This window comes from Lepeophtheirus salmonis, chromosome 8 (genome assembly GCF_016086655.4).
Source record: "Lepeophtheirus salmonis chromosome 8, UVic_Lsal_1.4, whole genome shotgun sequence".
Lineage (NCBI taxonomy): Eukaryota > Metazoa > Arthropoda > Copepoda > Siphonostomatoida > Caligidae > Lepeophtheirus > Lepeophtheirus salmonis.
The window spans coordinates 19612534-19640303 of NC_052138.2; the positions used below are offsets into that span (position 1 = coordinate 19612534).

At 32.8% G+C, this 27770-nt stretch overlaps 1 protein-coding gene across 4 annotated transcripts; it reads right to left on the bottom strand.

Annotated features, from left to right (window-relative positions):
• Nucleotides 1–5: 5 nt before the first annotated feature.
• Nucleotides 6–26391, bottom strand: LOC121122500 (uncharacterized). Of its 4 annotated transcripts, XM_040717515.2 has the most exons (6): nt 26038–26251; nt 8175–8728; nt 7757–8105; nt 6529–7017; nt 1929–2556; nt 6–1837 (listed from the first exon to the last, which is right to left on the bottom strand). In XM_040717515.2, exons 2-6 carry the CDS (start codon nt 8683–8685, stop codon nt 251–253), a joined length of 3564 nt encoding a protein of 1187 aa, XP_040573449.1. In that variant the 5' UTR covers nt 8686–8728; nt 26038–26251; the 3' UTR covers nt 6–250. The 4 variants fall into 4 exon arrangements, with proteins under 4 accessions (XP_040573449.1, XP_040573448.1, XP_071746382.1 ...); XM_040717514.2 differs by having other exon boundaries at nt 7757–8728; nt 26038–26391; XM_071890281.1 differs by lacking the exon at nt 6529–7017.
• Nucleotides 26392–27770: the final 1379 nt, after the last annotated feature.

Consider the following 27770-nt stretch of genomic DNA (forward strand, 5'->3'; position numbering starts at 1 on the left):
TAGTATTTTGGTTTTTATTCATAAATATGGTTTATATTCTTTGGATCTTTCAAAAATTATGTATGCGTAGAGTAAATTTCATGATATGACTAAAAAAAAATAAGAAAAGAATCTTTGAGATATGCAAACACCACAACAGTAGAAAAGTGTTATAGAAAGAACAGAAGAGAGAAACCACGAATACGTCATTCAACGTCACCATCGTCAAACTCATCCATTTCCACCCCTCTTCCTCTCCTACTCCTTCTTCTTACACACAACGCCTTTTATGAACATTGAAAAAGTTTTCAAATTTGTATACTCGTCCACATTTATTGCAACAGAAGTTTTCTTCCTTCTTGGTCGTGCGATCCTCGCGGATGCACTTTAATTGACCGATAAACTGTGATACCTTTTCTTTAAAGTTATCTTCAAATTCCTTCAAAGATACTTTCCGCCTCTTCCATTTACGTGGATCATTACGTGGTGGCGCTTTTGAGGATACTTCGATTTCATGAAGTATGTTGGCGACTTTCTTCAAATATTCATCGTTGAATATTTTCCTTTTTAAGGGGACTGATGGTGCTTTCCCCATCACTGATGACTCGAGTATGACTACTTCGTCTTCGTCGTCTTCCAAGACTGAAGCCGGGGATGATGCCGACTCTTTTTCCCTCGTCTCCTCCGATATTATTTGAACTTCCGATTCCTCACTTCTCATTGAATCATCATCGGCAGCAGTCTCCCTCAATCTCTTATCATCAAGATTGTTATCATGGACTTCATGAGGTTTTTCGTTGCTCTTTATTGCAGCATCATCCGAGATGAATTTGTTAATTGGCTCAAAAACATCATCAGTTTGTACTATTTGATCCCTTAGTTGTACACTCGGGGTAAGAGGGCTGGAGTTGTCCTTTAGAAGCTCTTCAGGAGAACAAGGAACTTCTTCTTTATCTTTTTCAGTAGGAATGATGGGTTTGGGGGAATGAGAGTCATTTACGATTTCCTCCAACTCTTTCTCAAATACTTTTTGTATTTTAGCGATCTCGATTGCGCTATTATGATCCTCACTGCTGGGTGTGTTTGATGAAGATAATTCTTCTTTCTGACTCTCAACTACGTCAGAGTCATCAAGAGTTTCCTTCTCTTCTGATACCTTCATAGGGGGTTGACTTTCTTCTTCTTTTGTTGGTGAAACTTCATTCTCGAGTAGAGAGTCCTCTTCATGTCTCAATGACTCAGCAAGCGCTTTGCTCAACTCCTCTGTCTGAGGACAGAGTGAGTCATTAAAAAGGTCTACATTGAATTCAAAGGGCATCTTCGAATTATCTTCTTGATTAGCAGAATCAAATAACGACTGAGCCAGAATATTTGGGAGATCCGTATTTTCAAAGGTATCGATGGAAGAAGAATGAGGAAATGTGTTTGACTCAGAGTATATGGGACTATTAAAGTTGCTTGAAATCCCAGAGTCAGAAGAAGAAGGTAGTGGACTGGAGTAATCAACTTTACTCAATTGTGGCGAAATTGAATTTGAAACTTCCTCCAGACTTGTAGCCAATGAGGATTCGGTTGAGTTAGATTTTTGAGAGAGAGGCTCCTTGATTTCAGGTATATGAATAGTGAAAGGCATTTCTGGCTGGTCTAAAGTGATAGAAATGTCCGTTTTCTTCTTATTATTATCGCTGAGACACTGTACCTCAGAGGGAGCTGAGATATCCTCGGGGGAGGTTTTTTGAGGAGAGACAGCGCCATCCCTTGGAGAGTAGTGTTGACTTAGATGTCTAACATAGGAGCTTCTATGTCGAAAATTGAGGTTACAATCCTTGCATTGAATGTTTTTATCTTGCTTGTGGACCTGAAATGTGAGATATGGGGTAATTCGTAAGTCATAATATAAATGCATAGATATAGATGATCATAGTCAAATTAGGATACATTATTCTTACCTCGGTGTGTGCATCAATGTCAGACACTTCAGCCCCACATAAACTGCACTCGAAGTCCTTGCTCCCCGTATGAACCTTACGATTATGCTTCAAAATCTTTGCCATAGAAGAGAATTTTGTTCCACAGTCCGGACATTGAAATGCTTTTCCACTGTTTTTGGCCTCGCTGTTGGTAGTACTAACACACCTCTTATTATTGTTGTTCCTGTCAGAGTTGTCTTGATTAAGAGCGGAATGAGAGGCAACGTGTCGGCCCATTCTAACAGATTTATTGGTTGTAAAAGTACAACCATCAATGGAACAAATGAGAAATTTTTTGGTTTTATTTGGTTGAAAGGCAATACGAGTCTCCAAGGGGAGTGTCTCTGACTCATAATCACTGTCTGAATCAAGCTTCCGCTTCACACGGCGAATGAGTCTAAGAGGAGAAATGGTTTTCTCACCCTCGGGTGTCGTCTCAAGTAGACCTTTCCTTCTCTTTGAGGGTGATTTCCTCAGAGATGAGTCTTTACGGGAATGAGGTGTCTTAACAACGATCCGTGGCTCCACCACTCCAACATTACGAGGTCTTAGCGTTCGAGTAGATGATGAAGATGCGGGCTTTGGTACTTTGGTGGTGCTGTTGCTACTGAAATGAGAAAATAAAGGAGATAAAATTAAGTATTTGATTTACGCAGTACAGTATAGTATGAATGAGTATATATCTAATTTATGACTTATGTATGTAAGTAGTTGAGCATAAAGCAGTACAGACGTGAATGAGTACATTAGATCTATGTAGGGGTATCATAAAAAATTATATACATATATATAATTGTCATCATTAGGAGATTATCAAAATGGGAATCCTTATCTTTACAATTGAGAAAGTTTAGAATCCACCAACACCCATCAGTCAATTATTATAAATTAGTTGTAGCATTAGATTATATATAAATATATATATATCAGATAGGCATATCCCTAGTTAGTTTTCTAAGATTGATTGATTTCCATTATAGTTACAAATGCACAATTCCATTAACTAATTTAGAGTCAAACAAATAATTATACATAATACATCAAATAGTAGTTTAATAATTGTTATAGAACTTTAGATAAATATTTATTCGACTCAACATGGGATTCGAGTGATTGACTAATGCATTAAGTCGAGTTCGACAAAAGACAAGGAAACAAATTCAATAATAAAATCAGTTTGACTACCTCAAAAAGACAGTCAATTATTCTTAATCTAATAATATAGGCAATTCCTGGCCGAATTGAACACATTGGGGATCATATTTAGCCCACAGACTGTAGCTTGGAGACCCCTAATCTACTAGAGCATATTATGAATGCTAAAAATACGAATAAGATAATTCAAATTCGATTTTAGTCGATTTTTTCTCAAGATATAGTACTACTTGAGTCCAACACTAATTCTAACAAAAAAAAAAAAAAAAAAAAAAAGCAGGGGAAATCATGAGTCAGAGAGTAAAGAAGACACACGCGCACAACCAAGACGTTATATTCTCGTATACCACTGTGTATGTATATAAAGAGAGAATTTTATATTATATATGTCTGTATAAAGAACAACAGTAATACACCACTGGAGGAACCGTTAAAGATTTTATTGATTTTTTCGTATGTTGACTGAACGTCAGCTGCAGTGAATATCATCTACATAAATACTACTACTACTTAAATGTATACAAGAGACGAGGCAATGATCATAATGATATCATGCAATATGTTCATACAGACAAAAAGGTTGACCGCACATATATATATATATAAGTCATCAACAAAAAATAATCTTGAATAAATATCAAGAAAAGCAGAAATTTCCGTTTTATTTATTTTTACTTCATATATATTGAATGAACATATTGTGGTCAATACTGGACTTTTTTAAATGTTTGGGACAAATTCAAATACATCATATTGTTGACTAATGTTGTGTCAGTCCTTATTTAGGACTGAAGACGCAGTCCCTTTCTAGTTCAGTCCTATATATGAGTGCTTAACATTAATAAAGTTCGGTCCTTCATGACGTCATTCAACTTCTTTTAACAAGTTCTAGTCTTAAGGAACGGTAATATGAATGGCCTGGACCAAATAAAAAAGGACTGACACAACACTAGGGATAGTTTGAAACATTCATTTTGCTCCGAGTTAGCCTTTCAATTATGTACACCCACGACAGGGAATTTTTTGCAAATTATAACTGACTAACTTGCATTATTGTTTCCGAAAAATAAATTAGAATATTTTATTAAAAGAAATAGATGACAATTAGTTGTAAAATACAAATATAGATAAGAGCGTTGATCGGTACACAAGTCCTATAGGGATACCGGAGTACTGCACCAACCAACCCAAACAAAAATCTTGAAGAAGTCTGTATAAGTGCAAAACACATTTTTTCATATATTTTTAGGCGAAAAAGTATCGGAAAATATCGAGAGTACATCATATTGGTAGTACCACTATTTTAATTGGGTTGATGGTTTGCACTTCGGTATAAAAACAATATCACCTTAGATTGAACCAAAAAAAAAAGAAAAAAAAGTATAAGACCCTAATCCCTCCCTCACTAATACAAAAAAATAGTGCTTCTGAATGTCAGGCGTCTATTTTTCTACTTCTTTATTCTTCCTCAGTGTTCTGAACGTTGATTGGTTGAATTTGAATTAGCTCATATATTTAGCTGTGAACAATTATTTCTGAAATAATCCCATAGTTGGGTAGAATTGCCTAACTACCAAGTGATTTTGGGACTTTTTCCTGTTTCTATTATAGAGTAAAGGTTGTATGATACAATAAAGGTAAAACGACTTTTAGTTTTGTTGTAAAAAAATGGAAAATTCGGAAAGTACTAATAAAATTATGCAAGTAGATATTTAAAAGAATTTTTAATTCTAAGGAAAATTCCCCTTGATTACTCGTATTTTGTAGACTTTTCACAAAATATGAATAAATGGAGAAACATTATATGAATCCAAGGCTAAAATAGACAAACAAACAAACAAGGAAATATATTATCAAATTTCAGGCTCAAATCTCTTATTATAAACATCAAACTATTTCTTGATATAATAAAAAGTTATGAATGCATGAGTTGAAAAAAAAACAAAAAAACTAACATAAAAATATAGACGTTTAATGACCCATTAGTTGAATTTATTATATAAACACATGAAAAAGGGAGTGTTAAAGGAACGTAGATCTATGTATGAATGTATATAAAGGGAAAATGAAGATAATATGAGAGGGGGAAGGGGCTTTCTTAAAATTGGGCTTTGAAACACAACACGTGCAAGAGAAATTATGTTTAAGAAGATGATTGGGGTAAAAAAGAAAAAAAAGCAGTTAATAGTTGTATGATAAATAATTTTGCAAAACTCAGACAGCCATAAGTATATATTATGTGGTCCCTCAACATTGAGTCTGGATCATCTACATTTTTATTCTTTGAAAAATAATCGTCAATTCTCATCAATAAATTATTATTCTGATTAATCCTTTGGAGGTGACACTGCATATTTCAATAAAGTAGCAAACATTTATAATAAAAAAAATGAAATTGATTAATTTTACGATATGTGAAAGACACTATTGGAGTTCAATTAAACCCCATAAATCAAATGAAGGTTTTAAACTATGGTTAACATTCCGGGGTATCACAGCTATCCCAGAAATGTGAATAAAAACCAACAATGGTTCTTCAAGTGGCAAAAGTTCATTGTCAGAATGAAATAACAAGAAATTGATCAATTGAAATTTCCGTATGTGAAAGGCCTCATCGGTGTTTAATGAAGTTCTTTCGCTCAAATGAAGGCTTTAAACTATGATTAACATTCTGGGGTATCACAACTATCGCAGAAATGGGAATAAAGAGTCTATAATTGACGCAAATTGTACTTGAAGAGGCAAAAATTCATTGTGACAGTCAAATAACTAGAAATTGATAGATTTTTCGTATGTGAAAGGCCTCATCGGAGTTATATGAAGTCCCTTACATTAAATGAAGCTTTTAAACTATTGGTAACATTCTGGGGTATCACAACTATCCAGAAATGAGAATAAGGAGTCTAAAATTGACGCAAATTTTAATTAAAGTGGCAAAAATTCATCGTCACAATACAAGAATTATAAATTGGTTATGCATTATATTTTAAAGGGGCATACCGGGACAGATTAAGTATCGTCAATCAAATGAAGATTCTGAACGATAACTGACATTATTGGGTATCTCAATTTGTACCAGATATCAGAGTACAAAACCAATAATTAACCAAAATATGTGTGCGTAATATGAAAAAAAACAAATTAGACATTTTGTCTTTTCTTAATTTTTGTTTGGTTTTGTGTTAACTCACTACATACAATTTAATGACAAATAACCAAAGACTAGTATGTACGTACAGTAGTATATTATATACATGCGATAATTTTCCATTCTTTTAAAACATATATAACGGTTTTTTATTTTATTTTCCTTTCACATTACATATATGTATGTACAAAGAACTTCAAAACCTAATCATCATCTGTCCCTAATATAAAAAAACAAAAAAACCAACATTTATACTAAAGAGATTTCCTCTCTTACCTTTTAGATTCCTCTATTTGCATAGGCTCTCCACATAGCTGACAATGAGTTAAGATATTAGAGACAATAGATCCACAATTATGACATAAATTCCCTGAAGCGAGAGGAGAGGAGGAACAGAGCCCTGTTGGTTTGGGCTTGATAACACGAGGTTGTGCAATTTGAGGTGAGGAAGGGTTGTTGTGTACCCGTGGCTGCTGTTGAAGTTGTTGTAATTGTTGCTGGTTAGGTATAAGTGTAGTATGGGGTGAAGCTTGTGAATTAACAGTGTTTAAAACTTGATTCACAATTTCAGTCAAGTCATCTTTGGGCTTAGGACGAGGAAGAGTTCTGTTGTCAGAGGTGCTTTGATGCAGAATGCTGTTGTTGTTATGGCTGACGACAATAACACTCCTACTGCCACTACGGCCATTAATATTGTTACAACTACTACCACCACCACCACCCTTGTTGCTACCGCCGCCACCAGGGGGATACATATTTGAGGATCTGCATATACATACATAAATGTTATGACATGAGTTATAAGTTATATAAGTTGTTACACATAATAAGATTGTTATAAATGACCGTCCCATCAATATTCACAGCTTTTTCGATATTTTCAGCCCCCTTTTTCTCCCGTTTTAAAGCCCCTACCATGCAGAGTATGGTGAAGAAGAAGGCCAATGTTAGTCCAAGAGTCAGCAATTATCACTTTTTGCCAAAGTCTGCTCGGGAAGAGATTCCACAAGAAACTGCATGTCCAGCTGTACTGGTGATTTTAGGCGGATTAATGCCGTACCAAAGGAATAAAGACAATGCTGTTCCAGGAGTCCGCGAGGATTAGAACCTGGCAAAGGCAGGTTGGGATGATATTCTATAAGAAACTGAGTCTGTCAGTTGCACTAGATGTTGTTTTAAGTTGCTTAAGGCAAGTTCCAAGGAGGAAGACCAATTCTGTTCCAAGAGTGAGCAAGGATCAGTTCCTCGGAGGCTGCTTGGGATGATATTCCACAAGAAACTATACATCCCAGCTGCACTATATTATGTTTTTAAGAGGCTTAAGATCGTGCCAAAGGAGGAAATATAGAGATAAATTCTTAATGTTTTGAATACATCAGCTATGGACTATCTTTTTTATAACTCTGATTCCAGCAAGTATGAAGCAATTTTGATGGGACAGTAACTTATTTGTTAACAAGATCCCTTTATATAAAATTAAAAGACCTATTATTTAAACCCTTACCTGAGTTGATTTGAAGTATAATAGTTGATTTGTGAGGTATGGTGCCTTTGCTGCTGCAATTGCTCTTGGTGTGGTTGACTACTATTATTTCCTCTCCATGAGGCAGTGGTTGTCATCATATTATGATGATGAGGGGTTGTTGTCGTGTAGGAAGTGGGTGTAATGTAACAAGTTCCTGGAGATAACTGATGATAATTGGAATGATTTGTTGTAGATGTCGTGGTCAAAAAGAGTGCAGTTGCTCCACCAAGAGAACCATTACTTCCAGGTGTTAGATTTGTAGTAGAAATACCACTCAATATATACTCCATCTCGTCGAGTACGTCTGAGCTGACTGAGGGACGGTTCTCTGCAATTGAGGAAGAAGAGGAAGAAGAAATTAATTTTTCCGCAGTCGTCTCCTCCTCAATACTAGTACGAGTAGTTGCTTGCTTGTTTTTAAAAGGAGTAGTTGTTGTTGTAGAACTACACGAAGGACTGGTGGAAGAAGAAGTAGAAGAGGAAGAAGAAGTAGAGGAAAGAGAGGCGGAGACGACGACGACATTCTGAGAACGTTGACTCTGCTGCTGCAGCTGATGCGTTTCGCTGAGTTGTTGTTGTGTTTGATGATGGTGATGAAGAACTTGTCGGTGAGACGTTTGCTTGCTGTTGGGTGGAGTGTAGGAGTTGGGGAATGATGATGAAGGATCAACAACACTTCTTTCTCCATGAGAATGGTGATGGGGAATCGTCGCTGTTGATAAAGGAACATGTGACTGATGTTGTTGTAGTTGATATTGTTGCTGCTGTTGAAACTGTTGAGGATGATGATGATAGGCCCCTTGAGTCCCAGCTTGAGGGGTCCCTCTCCATAATCCTCCCCTTGAGTAGTTGTTGCCATAGGAAGTAGGATATTGCCGAGTGTCGTAATTCCATCCAAAATTATTCATATCCTCACGAAGGATTTACTCCTCCTTTTAAACAACAAAGAACCTGTAATTATAAAATCATATATTATGTAGTTATGTCGTCAGTAGAACAATTCATAATTAATATACTTATATTTTACAACCGAATATGAATACACAGATGCCATTTTGAATAATATAAATATAATTCATCTATATATCAAGAAGTAATGAAACTTTATTTGAATAGAGCAAAATCAAAAATGAAGTTTGAGGTTCACATTATGTATCTTACTAATATGATATTATCCTCCATATTGACAGAAAAGTACATATTGTCTTTAATAAAATATTCAATACCTTATGTAAGATTGAAAATACATAGTTACTCTTTTCCTCCAGGCCTATAAATGATATAAGGATTAAAGTTCCAAACGTTAGAAAAAAAATTAAACAGGAGCATTGTTTAATATTCCATATTATGTAAGCAACGCTTGTTAAGAGGTACAAGGAATCCATGTAGGTTAAGTAAAACTTGTAACTTGTATAAGTATATTGTACAATTTGCTATACATAATTGAGCATTTTTTAAATGGTCGATATATGGGTAACTTTTGATTATTTTGATGAAAATTACTAATTTATAAGTACTTTAGTTAATATTCTCATTCCAATTCACCAATTTGAACATAAATCACATAATTGACCATTTGGTGTGCTTTATCTATTTGGCCGTTAATTATTAATATTATAAATAAAAAAAATTGAAGCTTGCCATTGACTTGATTTTGCCCACAATAACACTTTCTCGTTGTGGCAGAATATTTGGTTAAAATGCCCATTTGTATTGCACGTATATACTTAATAACCAAGTAATTTTTATCAGACGTACAAATATAAGATTATATAAGTTAAAACTTATCTATATTATTATATAATATGTTATAAAGGCCCCTTCGTTCATTTTTTTTAACTTGTCGCGCCTTTGCCCTATTTGCTATATATTGACCCTAATAACTTATGGTAACCAACTGTCTAAACAAAAAATAAGCAATGCCAACCGAGAAATAAGAGCGTTATAACCAAAAACATGGAATAACACAGAGCTATCCACGCGTGGAAAATCCCCATCAGAGATCTCTAAAGTGCTGGCTGTAACCACTCTACTGTGTACCAGGTGATCAAGAGAGGAACTCAAAAAGCTTCCGCAAGGTCCAGATCAAGTCTAAAAGAATTGGATGACGCAGTTAAAGGTACCATTGAAGGCAGAAGAGTCACGGTGTCCGTCGATTGTCTTGCTCATGAATTTGACAGCAGACAGACCACCATTCACTGCTTGGTTAAGCAAGACTTAAGCCTTAATGCCTACAAAAGAACTCCTCATAAGGGGTTGAAGCCTTTGGATCGAGTAAAACATGTCACCCAGTGCACATCCTCCTCAACAAGCTGAAGAAAAAACCTCTTGGCCTCTCCAGAGCCCCGTCTGTTTCCCCCGGAACTTTGGAATTTTTGGGGACCTCAAAGAGAAGCTTTCGGGAGTCTAATACACAACAAAGGACTATCTGAAGGAAACCATCATTACTGCTTGAGCGAACCTTGATCCAGCCTTTGTAAATAACAGCTGTGTAAAGTTCTGCGCCCGGGCCTGTATCTGGTCACTAAGGCAAAAGGCGCTATATTGATTGAGAATGTAAAAAGGGTGTCTTTTGATGGTATTTCTGAATTAAATTTTCCAAATTTGATTTTATCTTTTGAAATATAACAATTTTTGTAATTTTCAAAAAGTGTTACATTTTAGACGGAATAGCCTGTATTCAGTAATGAATGCCTTTATGTAAGACAAAAAATTGATATACTTATAAATTTATACAACTTAACATAAAGTAAAAGCGATTATTGATTAAAAAAAGTATTTTCTTTTTAAAAATAAAATACATTTTTAAAAGTATATATAAAACAATGTTCTATTATAAATAGTGCTTGCTCCTGCAACTTCTTTTCTCTTAATCGTATCTCATAATCATAAAAAGAGGGGGAAGTAGTACATACATATATATGTAATATATAAAAGTATAATTCCATAATTTACCTTGAACTAATAATAATAATTAAAGAATAGCCTTCTTTTAGACTTAAACTACTCTTACTCCATTTCTAAGACCTCTACATGGTAAACTAAAAATAAAATCAGAAAGTCATTCATCAAAACTTTTGAGTACAGACATATATAATAGCACACCTGCACAATAAATTATACAATACTTTATTTATCTAGGGAGTACATAATAATATGTAATAAAAGGATTATCATATACCTACGAACAAAGTAAGACAACAACTTTAATAGAAAACAATCTTTTAAAAATAGAAATAAAAACGCAACATATTTATAATTCACCACGCAACCTCTTTTAGACAAATTTGTAAGTTTTTACTTCTTATCAGTGTTCTGAACGTTAATTGGTCAAATTAGAATTTCTTATTGGTAAGCTGAGAACAATATTTAAAAATTATTATATAATAGTTTTATAGTTTGGAAGAACTAAACAATTTATACGGGGTCCTTTTTCAGTTTATTTTCGGAGAATAGGTTGCGAGATACAATAAATATAACGACCTGCTTTCATATAATTGGGGGTTAGCATGCCCTAGGCCCTTAGGCCAAAGATAAATATGCAAATCACATGATTTAAATAAACATTATGCAGATTTCATTAAATGACTTTTTCAGAAAACAATTTTTATTCACTTCCTATTTTTTTTTTTTTTTTATGTATGTATATGTTGTGTACAAGTTGCGATTTCTTTACGAGTTGTAACTTGTTTTAGCAGATTGTACAAGAAACAAATTATAGGTCCTAGTACTCTTTATTTATTTGCAACATCAGTTATTTTAATAACCAACTATACAGTGATACTATCTTGAAACCACAGAGTTGATAAATATTAACCAGAAATATAACTGCGGTCATTTGAACTTTATAATGTCCCACATAATACTTATTCATGAGAAATTTGGATCTCAATAGTAAAAGAGTGTATCAGCTCCATATCAACCATGGAATATTCAGTTATAGCATTATCCTTCTCACATGTAGTCTAAACTCTTCGTTTAAAAATATTCACCTCAATTTTGGCTTGCAACTCGTACAATTTGCTAATACAATTCACAACATGTACAAAGTGTGGGTCCACCAATCAAGTCCCCCTAATTTGTTAGCTTCTATAGTTTATACACGCACACAGGCACAATTCATGAGCCACAAAGGAATAATGACATAATCACAATAAATAAACCCCACTCATGCCGACATTTCCTCTTTGTATACTATCTAATTTAATGACTTATACTAGCAATTAAACACTGTTTAATCAACCATCATCATTCAAATATTACATATTATGAATAATTGTTAATTCAGACCTATATAAGACTTGTACGAACACTAATCATATCATAAGATACAGGTTCAATAAGCCAACATTTCCGTATGGGCCATGAGGGTACGTACTTAGTTATAATACGAATGATATTATACATATCTCTTAAGTACATAATATATCATAGGTGTAATTAAAAGCAATAACGGTCATAATTGGAATACTACTTCCTTAGAGGTTAAAGTTCAAAGTACATAGATAATTAAATCAAATTAAATCGTAAACAAGAAGAAGTACCTTTTATTTTATTTTATGAATATACTTATAATTAATGAATGTTCCTATTAACTCGCTCAACCCCTTGTAAAAAATAAAATAAGGGCTATGTCAAGTAGGAAAGTTGACAACGAAATGAGGTTAAATAAGCAAAGTTGGATGGATTTGCAATTTTCAATGAAGTTTTTGTCAAGGTTTTTTGAATTTTTTTTCAAAAAAATTCTAAAATCCACGCCCCCCCCCCCAAAAAAAAGAATCATAATAATAATAACTATCCTGTGAACACCCCTGTGAAGCCACTCAACAACTTTATTCATCCTTTTTTAATCAGTTCTAGCAAGGCAGTCCGAAGGACCGATCTTAAGACTGGGCTGGACCGAATAAGTAAGGACCAAAACAACGCTACTAACAGTGGAGTCCCCATTACTTTTTTATTTAGGGTGTGAGGAAGGGAGGAGAGCTCAGAAACTTGATTATTTTTTCCAAAAAAAGAAAACTTAATTGGGCTTGTGGATTACATAATCAGCGAGCCAATATTTTAGAGGAAAAAACTGGGCTGCAAGTACATATTCCAAAACCTATTTAGTATAGTACAATTTTAATTGTGTCAATATCCCAGTCCCACTATAGTACCGGCATACCGAACATCACTAGTATTTATCAGTATAATTTTAATGTAATTTCATTTAACCATTAATATTTTTTTTTTGATTAATCTAATAAACATATTAATACATATAAAATCAATTAAATATATGAAAGCAATAGGAAAATTGTAGTTATTTTGCTTTTAAATTTTCTCCTTCAGTGTTCTTTTTTAATCTACCAAGATTAGATTTGAATTAAGACGTTTCTATAAATCATTTTCGAACATAATATATGAACTAATGAAACTGATTTGAAGGAATTTGTATACGTAAAGAGAAAAAGGGTCAAAGAATCAAGGTAGAGGGCTAACACGCCATGTTACCTAATTGCCCATAAATTTATAATCAAATGGCTGGAATGAGAAGACTTATTAATACATAATAATATATAAAATATAATAATCCCCGATGATTTATTAGTAACGTACATACATTTGTTTAATGACAACTATTACTTATTAATATTTTTGACAGACCAGCACCACCAACAAATGGAGTGTGACTTGTATCTGATAAAATATTCATATACATTTGTCAAACCAAAGCCTTTCCCCTAATGACTATGTCGTGTACCCCCGTAACTAAATAGGGTAGTGGATTCATCACTCATCAGATAAAAGTCATATCAGATTGTAAAACAAGGGATTGCAATTCACCGTTGTGAGTGTGTGTGTGTGTATGTATGTATGACAAGGGATCTAAATAAATAATAAGTATATTATGTTGACTCAACCAACAATGGAATGATTAATTAATTAGTACAATATCTTAGTCAAGGTGAGAAAATAGTTCCGGGACAAATTAACATGTTAATATTATTGAATTATTTTCAAGCACCATTTTTCAAAAGTGTTTTGGACAAATTACAATTTTTACATCCTATAATTCAATATTCAATCATACCATCCGTCATTTGAATTACCAACTATTAATTAATACTATAATTTCATCAAAAAAGTAAAAATTACACCATTATAAATATATCGACAATCCAAGTAATATTCAATTATTGCATTATCTTTCTCAAAATAAAATGGTGTAAAATATTCATTTATTTTTCGAGGTCAAACATGTTAAAACATTTACAAAATAACAACTTGACATTTACATAGGTCAAGGTGAATCACTGGAACATATGTTCAGTAATACTACAACATATGAGTTTAATTCGTTCTTGGACCAAGCATGTAAGTCAAAATAATTTATGTCATAACCAATAACAAATAAAATTAAAATTTAAGGGGGGGCTCTTGCGGTTTGCAGTTCTCGACAAACTAGCATATCAATTTCAATTTTTGCTCGGAATCCACCTCGTATCTAAAAAAAATCGTATGTTAGATCACTCGTATCATAAGGTATGACTGAATTTACTATCATAATTGAATTCATCTTATATGGCATTATGTTTTTTTATAATAAGACACTTCGCATAGAGCTTTAAAGATCATTGAAGATTACATTTTCCTTCTTCAACATGTTCAATGTACATTTCTATTAGTGGGAGAACTACATAAAAATAAAAATTTATCAGCAACATCCTTGCGAATAATTTGCGTGTCTGTTTCTGAACCAGGGATGTCCGCTGGATTGTATATTTATATATAATATCATTATTATTTTTTTTTTTTTTTTTTTGTTTTTGGATTTTTTTTTCGAAAAAAAAAATCCTTAGTTATTCACTAAAAATAAACTTTTTGAAGAAAAGAAAATTAAATTTTCAGGAAAAAAATTGCAAAATTAAATTTTTTAGAAAAAATTACAAAAATTAAATTATAAATATTTAATTTTTGGAAAAATTTAATAATCAATAGCTATAACAAAAAAAAAATTTTTTTTTCAAATCCGTTAATGAAATTATGAGTTTTTGAAGCGAAGTATTATGTTTTTGGTGACGGGAAAATTTGATTCCGCACTCGGTATGCCAATTGTAAATTATAAAAAAGTGCGGTGGCGATGTCTCTTCTGGCTCCCCTGTTGCACAGCCCCTGACCAACGAGTTTGTAGAGATATCCATACTTTTGATAATCGTCCTCCATTTGAAATTGGAACAGTTATTATTTAATTATCTTCATAGTAGTGGGATCTAACTATGGGGACTAACAATCTAAGCGACCCTAAAATCAAATCAAAAAGACTTATCTATGAAGACTATGAGGGTCCTAATTCTTAGTATATGTACAATGCACATACATATTGTTTGTCTAACAGATAATTTGTAGGCAGAATATAATCAGAGGAATGTCCTCCCACGAAGAGTAAATAATAGATCATTTGAAGCGTGGAGTCTGTAGGTAGATAATAATCGTAGTTAATCGCATCATCTTATAATTAAGAGCCTTCGAAAATCATTCGTTCTTCTATTAACAATAAAGATCTTTTTAAAATAATAATCCTGGAGGCAATTTCATGAAGAATAATGAAGGTAGATAGGTCCATTCCAAATATAAAAATATACGTTGTTACTATTATTGTATGTATTTCACATTTTTTAATCAAAAAGAAACAGGGTGAAAAGGCCCTGTTCCGTTGTTACTTAGGCAATTATTTCCTACTACAGAATTGTTATCCATATGTTGTTTATATTTATTCCCACCTTAATAAGAGCTAATTCAATCAATCAACATTCAGAACAAGAGAAGATAAGTAGAAAAATGAGAGCTAGCGGCAAAATATATTGATATTTTTTACGCCATTGAGGAAACAGTGTGAATAAAGAACAAAGATTAAATCTTTCTAACTCATGGGTTGTCAAAGACATCTTTATTTGATGGGTTGTAAGCAGAGCTTGACGGACGTTAAAATTAGCCACAAGTCAATAAGGCTGGTCAATTTTTTTTATGAAGCTCTGTTATATATTTTTGTAACTAGTCTAAATTTACTTGTGTAATAAAATAAGTTAAGTAATAATTGTTTTCTTTCTCTGTTCAACGTATGGTATGTTGACACAAGGATAATACTTATTATTTGACCCCAAAACTGCCTATTTATATGCAGTATGTAAGGGTATGTATACATGCCACCCTGTACTTGGCCAACTTGTTTTTATTGGCCACGGGCTAGCATAGCTGTCGAGTCCTAGGTATATGTTAATCGAATAAAGAATATTCTAACACTGGTCTTTCTAAATTTATTATATTCGATCCACAGATTTGGAATTAAATATCTCAAGAGAGAAAAAGTTGCGTGCCTCAGGAAGTTAAATAACGTCCTCTACTGTCTATCTTTAGTTCTGAATCAATGCTATATAAGTCTCTATTGTCGTTATTTTTTAATTTTTCTTTAATTTGTCAGTTGGAGTTACACTGATTAAGACTGAGTAAACATTATAGAATTACATTTACTCCATTTGACCTAGGAATCTTCTTTGAAGTCCATATACATTTACAATAAGTTGTCCCCTCAGCGGTCTTGCGATTCAAGTGGTTCCGGTACTTGAACCGCTAGAACAGGAAAAGTCAAACCGAGACCCCAATATATTGCTTATCGGTCTAGGTTCTTATGCTTTTGTTCATATATAGAATATACAAAGAAAAGAAGAGAAATATTGTAAAAAATAAATTAGCTTAAATAAATAAGTCAATTTTCAAGGTTTTTTTTTTTTTTATGTGCAATTGCACAAAGCCGTTTTCCAATGAATTTCTTTTTACGTTACCAGGGTGATACTGTTGTATCTGAGTTCCAAATAGCTAAGGGCTTCTTATGGATCTGGAAAAGGGGTTTTAGGGACCAGACAGTGTAAATATAAGAGGGTAGGGTGGGGTTGATTATAGATCCAGGTCCACTACTAAGCTTGTCAGGGCCCTATAATTTCTTAGGCCAGGGTTTCCCAAACTTCACTATGCAAAGTTCTCCCTACACTAATTCATTTTAAACTGCAGCCCCCTTTATACGAGTGTTCATGCCCCCTGTTGGAACTTGGTGTACTACACACTCTGTGTATAAGGTAGCTGCAGCCCTGTTTGTATGGAATATCATTTCCTGGGCCCGAATTTTCTAGTGACGCCTCAAGTTTTAAGTGCCTCTTACCAAACTGATTATATATTAAAAAGAAAAGATACTGAAGACCAGAACCGAGCCCAATACAGCTGAGCCGAGAGCGAGACCGATAAAGCTGAACCAAGAGCGATACCCAAACCGTTAAAATGAAAGATCAGAGACCGGGAGTGATACCAAAACTGTTAAAATAGAAGACCAGAGACCGGGACCAATAGAACTGCGGAACCTGAACCAGGCATTACCTTGCATTTACATTATGTATATTTCCTTCTCTAGGAACGAGTGGGCGCGAACCTAATCCCAATGAGTTCAAGAAAATAAATTCTCCTGAGCGCGTTGTCCATTGAGCTACGTGGTTCCGTGTTGTTATAAATACATATATATACAATCCGTGTGAATATAAGTAATCAACTAAGGATTGGTCAGGAGATCATATAAATAACAAACAAACACTGCGAAGGACATAATATTGTTTGTCTAATCCATAGACAATATATGAAAACAACTAAGTATGTCGCCTCTCTCTCTCCCCTAAATACACCATGACCTAGACTCATAATTCAACTCTTGATTCCAACTATTCGAACAAAGAAGCATCATTAAAATAATGGCTCAGAGAACAATCAACGTTCCATTATTTAGTTATATTTTAATATGTAGAACCACTGCCTTTTTGATCATAATAATTGGCTCATTTATTGAGCATGTCATATATATATGTACAAACGTGAGTCATGGAGTGAGGAAATGAAAATATCTGTATAATAATAGATAATAAATACTTCACCTACCTTCATTCAACCTCAAAAAGAAATTGGGGACAGAGGCATTTTGCGGGAGGGCTATGAAAATGGCGTCATATAGGTATTATTATACGTATAAGTAAATCTCCTCACTATCAAATAGTAATTATAATAATCATTACGTTAATAGAGTAAAATATATTTTACATATATTGTATATATATATATACATGAAATGGCAATGTGAGTGACCTCGAGTAACTACATATATTTACTTTTATGTATACAGTAAACTCTTGGACAACGAGCACCATCCGTACAGGAAAAGGGCTCAAACTTCGATACTATTTCATAGCTTTTTTTTGTTAACACGTTGTTACCTTTATTCCGAGAAGAGAAGGACTTACTACATAAGTTAAACTCACTCAACCTACCTATAGTTATTAGGGAGGCGTGTCAGTAGTCGATTTTTACTTCTATTTAGTTGTACATTTCATTCATCCTCTTCATCTATTCCGTGTTCTGGCTATAAAGAATCCATATTTACTCCAAAAAAATGAAGGACATTCATCTCCTGGAGTAGCCCTCACCCAAGAACTCCCAAAACCTTTTTATATGTCCCAGCGTTATAGTATCCCATTACTTTTTTTTCCAGAAAGAAACACTGAAATGTTTTGTATAAGTGAAGTAACGTCATGTCTTAAACATTAACTGACTACCACTCCATGACAATTGGTTACTCGTCAAAAGAGCTAGAAAGGTTCTAGTACCCGTATGCACGAGTTTAAAGTGAAAGTGAGTTATTAAAAGCGGAAACTATTCAGCAATCACGTTATACAAATTGAAAACAGAGATTAGACGTTCAAAAAACTATACGTATTACCAAAGTTATACTCGTAAATCGAGATTTAACTTCATATAAGCTTTTTATTTATGGTTGAATTACTTTGTCCTTTCAATGAGCCTCACTTTCTCTCAACACTCCTACATATAATAAATACATACAAAAAGTATTCACGTTGTGATGTTTCTTTTCTACTCTTGAATGAGTGACTCATGTAGTGTTCCTTCTTCGGGCTGAATAACTCTTAACATCTCCTCCTTTAGAAGTTCACATAATATGTTAGGGAAAAAGCACTTTCGTATTTCCCGCACTTTTTTAACTAAGTATATCTTATTAATTATTGTTCACCTCGGATCATATGATGAGGTGTGCAAGTATACTAAAAACCCTGTTCGGACAGTATTGTGCTTGACCAGTCCAGTTACAAATAATTGTGCGTCGAGTATGTAGGTTTCAGAGGGAGCAATTCGCTATATTGTAGCTTTTTACTACCTGAGAAGGAAAAACGCGATGAAAGCGACCAAGAAAATTTGCTATATATACAGTGACGATACTCTTTCCGTTCGTGCTATACAACAGTGGTTCGAGCAATTTCTTTCTGGTGTAGAAGAAGTCAATGATGCGCCACGCACTGATAGGTTTGTTGTAAAAATGTCGATAAAATCATGAAAAACATCGAGATAAACAGTCATATTAGCAATTGTAGTATCGTCCAGTAGCTTAACATTGATCATAAACCGTTTGAACCATTTGCAGAAGGCTGGACACAAAAAGAAACTCAAATAGGAGATGAATTATATAAAATTACGACAACACCAGGCCTCATACATTTTTGATGACGCCCCAAAAGCTCTGGGAGCTCAGATGGGAAGTTCTTATGCATCCACCCTACAGTCCGCACCTGACACCAAGTGACACCACCTGTTCCTTTTTATAGCCAACGCGCTTGGGGTACAATTTTGGATGTACGGGTTTTTGACAATACGGACAAGGGATTTCTCGAGAAGGCCATTATGAAGTTGAATTCTCGTTGGCAACAAATTATCAAATAGAACAGAACATATTTGGCTTAAATCAGATGATTGTAACACTTCTTATAAATTATTGAAATAAAGCGAAAAATACGAAATTAATTTTTCCCAAACCTTTTGGGGAAAAGGCACAATTGTAAAATTGTTAGACCGAAGGGATTTCGCCTTCCCTCAAAAATAGGCCAAGAGCCGGAATATGGAAGATTCACTAATAAATTGGCGCTTTCACAATGTTTAATGTTGCAAAATGATGTTGTGTTTTAGCATAATAAAAGATTAAAGCAAAGTAAGGTTAACAGCAGTAGAAAAAAATGACCAGACATATGTATTTTCTATGACGTAGAAACGTAATAACTAGACTATGAACGAATGAAGCTCTATCAAGATGATGTAATTCAAGTCTACCTAACGTAGACAAAAACATGCAACAGGGACTGCCTCATTATTTTAAACTTCAGTAGGCGACATGGGAATAAGAAGACGAGAGTATTTCCAAGAGAAAGGAGCTTTATTTTGGTGGTTTTGCACCGATTAACCAGTGTTTTCTTCATCAACACTAATGTTCTGCCCTTTAAAGACCATTAGCCATACAAATATTGACCCACCATTGATGTAGCCCCAAATTTCTGAACTAGCACTCCCACTTCAAACAAAATGACCTTTTGTTTTATATTCTTTTATGCGCAAAAGATTCAAAAATGCTATAGTTTGATACTGGAGGAACGAATACAAAAATATTGACAATGTGATAATACTTTATCAACACATTGGTCACTTGTGCCGTACAAGCCAAACATGTGGCAAGTATAGAGTGACCATATTTTGTTTTCCAAAAAAAGAGCACATGCTCTACCATCAGTGACGTTTTTAATGGATTTAGCCAGGTTGATGTTAATATTTTGACATGAAATCATAGTTTAAGAATATTTATAATATTATTATGTTTTTTTAATATATAAAAAAGTCTCCGGACGCTCTGAACATGATGTAAAAAAAGGACAGCTCCGAGGAGAAATAAAAGGTTGATTTCGAATTAAAAATGTATCCATTTACGCAAAAAATACTACAAATAATAATATCAAAAAGGGGGGTTTATCATGCTTCTCCTTCCTTTGAGTCATGCCGGAAAGAATATACAAAATACATATGTAAGTATAGGAGGGAAACATTTTCATCATAGAAACGAGAACTACTTGAAAAGGAGTATAACATCAATATCAATTGATGCATTCATATCCAATAATATATATTTATTGTACGTACACGATGGGTACAAGTTAGAAGCCACCAATTTACATACTGTGTTTGTAAGAAACAAGTATGTGTAATACGATTAAACATTGCCACAGAGAGCAAAATCTATCAAAAGCAACGCCAGAATGAAGGTTTAATTCTGAATATAGTCATTAACAAAATAAAGCAAATATAATATTTAATATTTCAAATATTTTCAAAAATATTAAGTAAATTTCACTAAATCGGCGAATGAAAATTTAAAAAAAAAAACTTTTGTAAAAAGTTACAATAATTATAAAATTGGGATTGTTTATGTTACCTACAAGATGGCCGACTTCCAAAATAATGACGTCACAAGAAAACTCATTTGAATTTCCATAAAATCTTTGTAATTACTCATTTTAAATGAGTAATTCAGGTAATTCGAGGGACGACAGTTCCAAGTCTCCAAAAAGAATGAACAAACTATTTTAAAGTTATGCCCAATTTTATAAACAAGTGATATAATAAAAACACTCATTTTTTTTAAAAAATCTATCAACTTCTAATCAATATTATAAATTACTCTAATTCAGTTTTCTTTTGTCAGTCTATGTAAATCATAAAACATGTTGACCAAATTTCTGGTGAAAAGTAACATAAATTTGAGATCCCAGTCTGTGAGCTATGATAAAAAAGCCAACACAATTTTTAGCACAGTGATATCCCTACATAAGAGTTGGGGAATTTTTTTATTCTTGATCAAGTACCTGGTAGGGCATTTCCGATTTTTTCTTTTTAAATCAAAATTGATGTCATAAAAAAATTAAATTTTCTGTTTTTGACTTCATTTTTGAAATCCTCACAATTTAAAATATTTATGGATCAAATTCAAGAGGTTAGCTATTTTGGATAAAAAAATATACAAGAAAAAGTAGCGTTCCGTAATAAGACAATTAATCGACATTTGAAAATTTTGATCTGAGAGTACTACAATCTATATCTCATGAACGACTCAGAATTATGTGTTGAAATTTGGCAAACTTAATCTACTCATGAATTTGAGCTTGTTTGCCAAAAATCATACAAATTAGATTTTTATAAACATTTTTAAAGAATTACATTTTTTGGAAATTTGAATATTATATACATATATGTAATCCCCTCCCAAAAACAGAACCGTAATTTTGACACTGTATGTAACTAAGTAATTTTAATAGATCCAAATGAAGTTATATACAATCAATTTCATAATAATGCATCAAAAGGACTGGTGTGATGATTGATTAAATAAGAAGACAATATGATAAGAAACAAATCGCCACTTGTACAAAATACGTGTGTCCTATACAAATTGTAACTAGTATAAGTAGATTATAAAAATTGCAACCAAAAATGAGATGAATAATTATGAATGGAGAATTTCGAATTTACATGTGATGAGAAATATGCAATAAATAATATTTTTTAGATGGTGGATAAATGGAATTTATAGTTTTTGACTTTTTATTAATAATTAGAAAGTGCAACTTCCCCTGGTTTACAAATCCTGTAAAATATATCAAAAATGTGTGAAATTAATAGATCAAAATGAAATGTATGATAACATACTGCTTTAAAAACACATTAATATAATATTTCAGGGCGTCCGCAGGATTATGTTTCTCCCTAAAAGTCTTGAATATTTTGTCCCGCTACATATTCTAGAATTACATTTTTCCTAAAAAAGAAAAATTTAATATTTAGGGGGAGGCTACAGCCCCTTCAGCCCACTCCCTGCGAACGCCCTAAATTTTCTATACGGAACGTTTGTGCCAATATAAACAGTTTACAAATCATTCATCAGACACATAAGTACATTTTTGGATCTAAATTAATGAGCGACATTACTAAATTAAGCTTAATTTATGAGATAATTATATTCCGGGTTTTCCCGGAGAAAGAAATAGTTCCCATTGATTTCCCGTAGGAGTAATTAGTGGTGTGTCGATGCTCATTAAAGACTGAAGACTGCAGCCCTTTATAGTCCATTCTCGGTGCAGCCCAGTTCAGTCCTGTATATCAGTCCGAAAACTTAAAAGTTTGGTGCTTGATGACGTCATTTCAACTTTATTTCTTCTTTTTTAATCATTTCTAGAACTAATGGATTGAAGGACCGAACGTCTTTAGGACCGGTCCTAAGACTGGAATGGAACGAATAAAGATGGAATGGATAAGCACTATGTGAAACATCCCAAGAAATCCTGCAAAAACATCATCCCGAAAGAGAAATCTGAGGGGTTCGTTCCCGGGACATTTGTAAAAGAAAGGTATTTTATTATTTTATTCATGGTTATTAATGGAGGAATAAGATAATAATGAAATGGCGATGAGTGATGATATAATAAAATATCTCATTATCTTCATGTTAATAAGGAAGAGACGAATGGTAAATACTAAAATATGTGTGTACACAAAAAACATAGAAATCCAAGACGATAAAATGGATTAAAAGACAATGAAATAAGGAAAACAAAAAATAAAAATCATATGAACCTGTTCGATTGTCTTATTATTACGTTTTTCAATTTGATACAAATTCCTGGTACTTTCTTTCATAGTAATAAAAACAACCTCATGGGAATAAAGAATAAAAATGACAACTCAGATAGTTTGAGTGAGTGTATTTTGTAGATTTATTAGTACATTATTGGGTCGTTTGAAGCTCAAATAACTTAGTATATAGAAAAAGAAATCAACTTGGAGAATCTTTCACGTATGAATGTACCTAAGAGCCTCCTAATTCATTAAAGTAGGAATACGTCTCTTGAGACCACCACCAAAGAGTCCATGATCAAGAGGGGGGGAACGGAGGGGTGTGTGTTATGTTTCCCATTTGTTTTACATAAAAAGATGAAACAGGATTTTTAAAAAGATTGTTGTCAACGTCACAAGGGACCCCAAAAACTTTAAAGTGAGCAGATCTGATTATAAATCGAATAATAGTAATCATTTAACATATTGCTACTACTGATGACGATTTCAGGGACGACTGATTCCTTTATATTTCTACCATTACGACAAATTAGATGGAATGGACCCTAAGGTACATTACACAAAGATTATAATTCATTCCAATGATTAAAATAGAAAAAGAGTTTGTTACTAGGAGTGTAGGCGGAATAGGCGTTTGATTCGATCAATCAAATCTACATATGTCAGCAGTGTGCATATATGTAGATATTTCTTGCTAACAGCAACTCTAATTAAAAAGCTTTTCGAATGTATCATTGTGTTGAAGATGGGACAAAGAAATTAGTATAAAAAATGTAGAAAATCTGTAAGGCCAAATTGTGAAAAAATAAAAACAATTTGGGGAAAGAAACTTAATATTGTTTTTGTTTTTTGAAAGAAACATTGTGTCAAAATACAAAGAAACGCCATCGACTGAACAGAAGTATTAAAAGAATAAACATTTATATAGGAATTTTGATACTATGTTGTCTAGAAATTGTAACATGTATATGCAAATTGTACAAGTTCCAACCAAAAAATGAAATAAGAAATGAACAATGAGAATAATGCAATAGTTGAATATTCTATGGATGATCGATATTTTGACTAAAAATGACTAAAATACGTATAAATATTCTGTGTCGAATTATAAAGTTTAAATGCTCAGAGTTTATTTACTCCTAAATACATAATAATCATGCAATTTGAATATATGAAAATGAAATGATATCAAACATTAATTGTTGTTAAATAGAATGAACAATATTTTAATTATATAATGTATTTTGAAAAGAAGACATTGCAACTTGTACAATGTGATTATACAAGTTGCAACTTGTACACAACACTTGCATACGTTTAAACCCCATTTAGTCTGGATTTAGTTGTATGCAAAATAAAGTATAGCTTTTCCGGTGTCCCGGTTACATATTTCAAAAGTAGTAAGATGTTTCTTCGTAGCGTGTCTCGAAACTATAGGCAAAGTTTGCAGAAGGGCCGAGGGCCCCTTCCCCACAAGATTTTTTAATGAACATGTTTATTTTATATACTTAGTATGTGAACAAATGCTATTTGTATAAAATCAAACTTCGCCTGAGAGTTATCAATAATCAATTTTGGTCGAAATTCCTTATATGTACAATGTAGTACGGGGTTTCAGACTTTTTTAATAATTAAGTCCACCGGTTAGATACACTATAGAAAAAGTAGACAATGTCAGTTTGAAGCATATCCTGGAACAGTTCAGTTGCGCTGGAAGCCAATGCCCACTTTTTTAGATTAAGTATAATATATATATATTTATATATTAAAATTGTAAGGCTGTTTAACGATGAACTAATATAATATCATTTGACCTCCCACTTGTAAATACATTCCAGCCCACAAGTCTATGGACTCACTAATTTAAACTGTGACACCGGTTATTTATTTGCGAAAAGTATTGTTGTGTCAGTCCCTATTTAGGACTGAAGAAAGCAGTCCCGTCCAGTTCAGGCTCGGCTTGCTCCAGTTAAGTCCTGCAAATCAGTCCTAAAACTGATATAGTTCGAGCCTTGATGATGTCACTCAACATTATTTATTATTCGTGTATTCGGAAGATCTTAAAGACAGGTACCAATGACCGATAGGACGGGTCCTAAGACTGAGCTGGACTGAATAAATACGGACTGATACAACACTAGCGAAAAGTATACAAAATTAATTCGTCGAGTGTCTCAGAAAAGTCCGATATTAATATACATGGAATCACTCATCCAAACGCCCATACATTGCTGTACATTGAATTCATCATCTTTGACTCAATAGCAAGTAGCAACAGATGTCATGTCTTAAATAAATATATCATTTGATATAAATGAACTTTGATCAGATTAGAATAACGATTTGGGTTAAACCTCTATTTATTTATATATTATATTAATTATGATGTGAATATGAACTATTCATTGATTTGTCTTATAAGGAGGGATTCAAAGACTAATAATACAAAGTAAAGTATCGATCTTGCTCGCTCGGATTATCTAGTAATCACTTCATTATTCCATTATAATTAAATTTCAATGCAATACTCCTTAACTAAGGAGTTATCAGGCTAGACACTCAGCCAAGAAAAGCGCACACCTTAAATATGAACTCATTACATTATTTATTAATTATTTGACACATTGTGCAACAGCTCTTTTATAATGGCAAATAAAAATTCCGGACATGCCGCCCCCGTACATTCATCAAAAAAATGATCAAATAAATAAAAAGATTTGACTTACCACAAAATAATAATTATAACGATGAAGAATAGTAACAAACAACAATAATGAATCCCGTTGCTCCTTTCGAAGATCCACCAAATATATATATTTTTAAATAGTTAATTTGACGAATATTTTATAATTATTTAATACTTTGTATTCAAAACACTAGAAATTCTATAATTATCGTGGCTCCCTATGTTAAGGGCAGTCTAGTCTACTAGGAACTAACATGAATTACGTGTGTGTATTAATATATGTAATACTTACACACACTCCTTACAGCGTGCCCGGCTTTTTTAATACATTTTTTCAGTGTACTTTTTCTTCCACTTTTTTCCTTCTTCTTTACTACAACAACATCTATGTACTAGTTAGTAGTTAGAACATCATGGAATGTGCAAGCACTTTGACATTTGTTCCTTTTTGACAATTTTTTGTAGCTCCCAACAAATTGAGGATTTTTACTTTATAATTTTTTGGTCGATGGAAAAATTTTACTCAAAAATAGGGGTAAAATGTAAAAAAAAAGTAATTCTCGCAAATTATGCAGCAGAAAAAACAATTGAATATTTGAAGAAATTAAAAATTTGAAATTTTTCCCCAAAAATAATCATTGATTGTTAATAACAGTGAATAATATTTGAATTTGTTTTTTCAAGAAATATATTATTTGAACTTTTTCCCCAAAAATTGAATTTTGGGAAATAGCTATAGATTTTTGAATTTTTTTTGTCGAAAAATTATGTTTTTTTTAATTGCTTTGGATTTTTGAATTTTTTTTCTAGAAAAATTTATATTTGAAATATTTTTCTCTGAAATTGAATATTGGAAATTTAATTTTCCTAACTTTTTTCGCGCAAGAGCTATTCTTTTTTTGTCAAAAGCTATGGGATTTGAAATCCTTAGCAATTTTTTTTAGTTTTTTCTTCAATAAAATTACAAAAGAAAAAAACCGGCAAATATATATATAACCCTGCAAACGCCCTTATATTGGTACAACATATGCAATTACAAATAAAAAGGGTTTTTTCTGTAACCCTTTATGAGTTAATCACAAATAAATAATGATTTTTTTGCTTGCTTGTTTGAAATACATGAAGAATGTGAAAGTTAATTGACCGACTACTATGTATTTTGTTTTATGAAACAAGATACATATGTCTAAAGAAAATTTCTCTTTGTTGAAAGTTCTTTTTAACGTAAAGAAAATCAAATCAAACGTACAACATTTTGCAAATAAAAACAAAAATAGATCACGTGTGTCCCATTCCCATATATGGGACACAACACTGTATATAATATTGTCCCTATATACATGATTATTAGTGATGGATTTGATTATTACTCAAATCCAAAAAAAACTCGAACTATCCCGAAATAGTATTGAAAAAACTATACTTGGATGAACAAACCTTGAAGTATTCGTGTAATGATTAATCTCATTTCCAGTTGTTTTTGTTACTTATAAATTTCGTTGTCGTATTTTTAGTGAGCATTTTTTCTTGTGTCCAATTGGTCCCTGTTTTTACACCCTTATAGAGGTAGTCAAATTTAGATGAGTAAAAGGATTTTTCTGTGGAAGGCAGAAGTAGGGCCAGAAACATAGGGACCACTGGCCCCCTACTTTTGTGGTATTTTATGGTTGTCAAAAAAAAAAAAAAAAGTCATAATTTTTCAGAAAAAAAAAACCAATTTCCTTCTCGTTAATCTCTTTTGAATAATATTCAATCTAAAATTAAAAAAAAAAA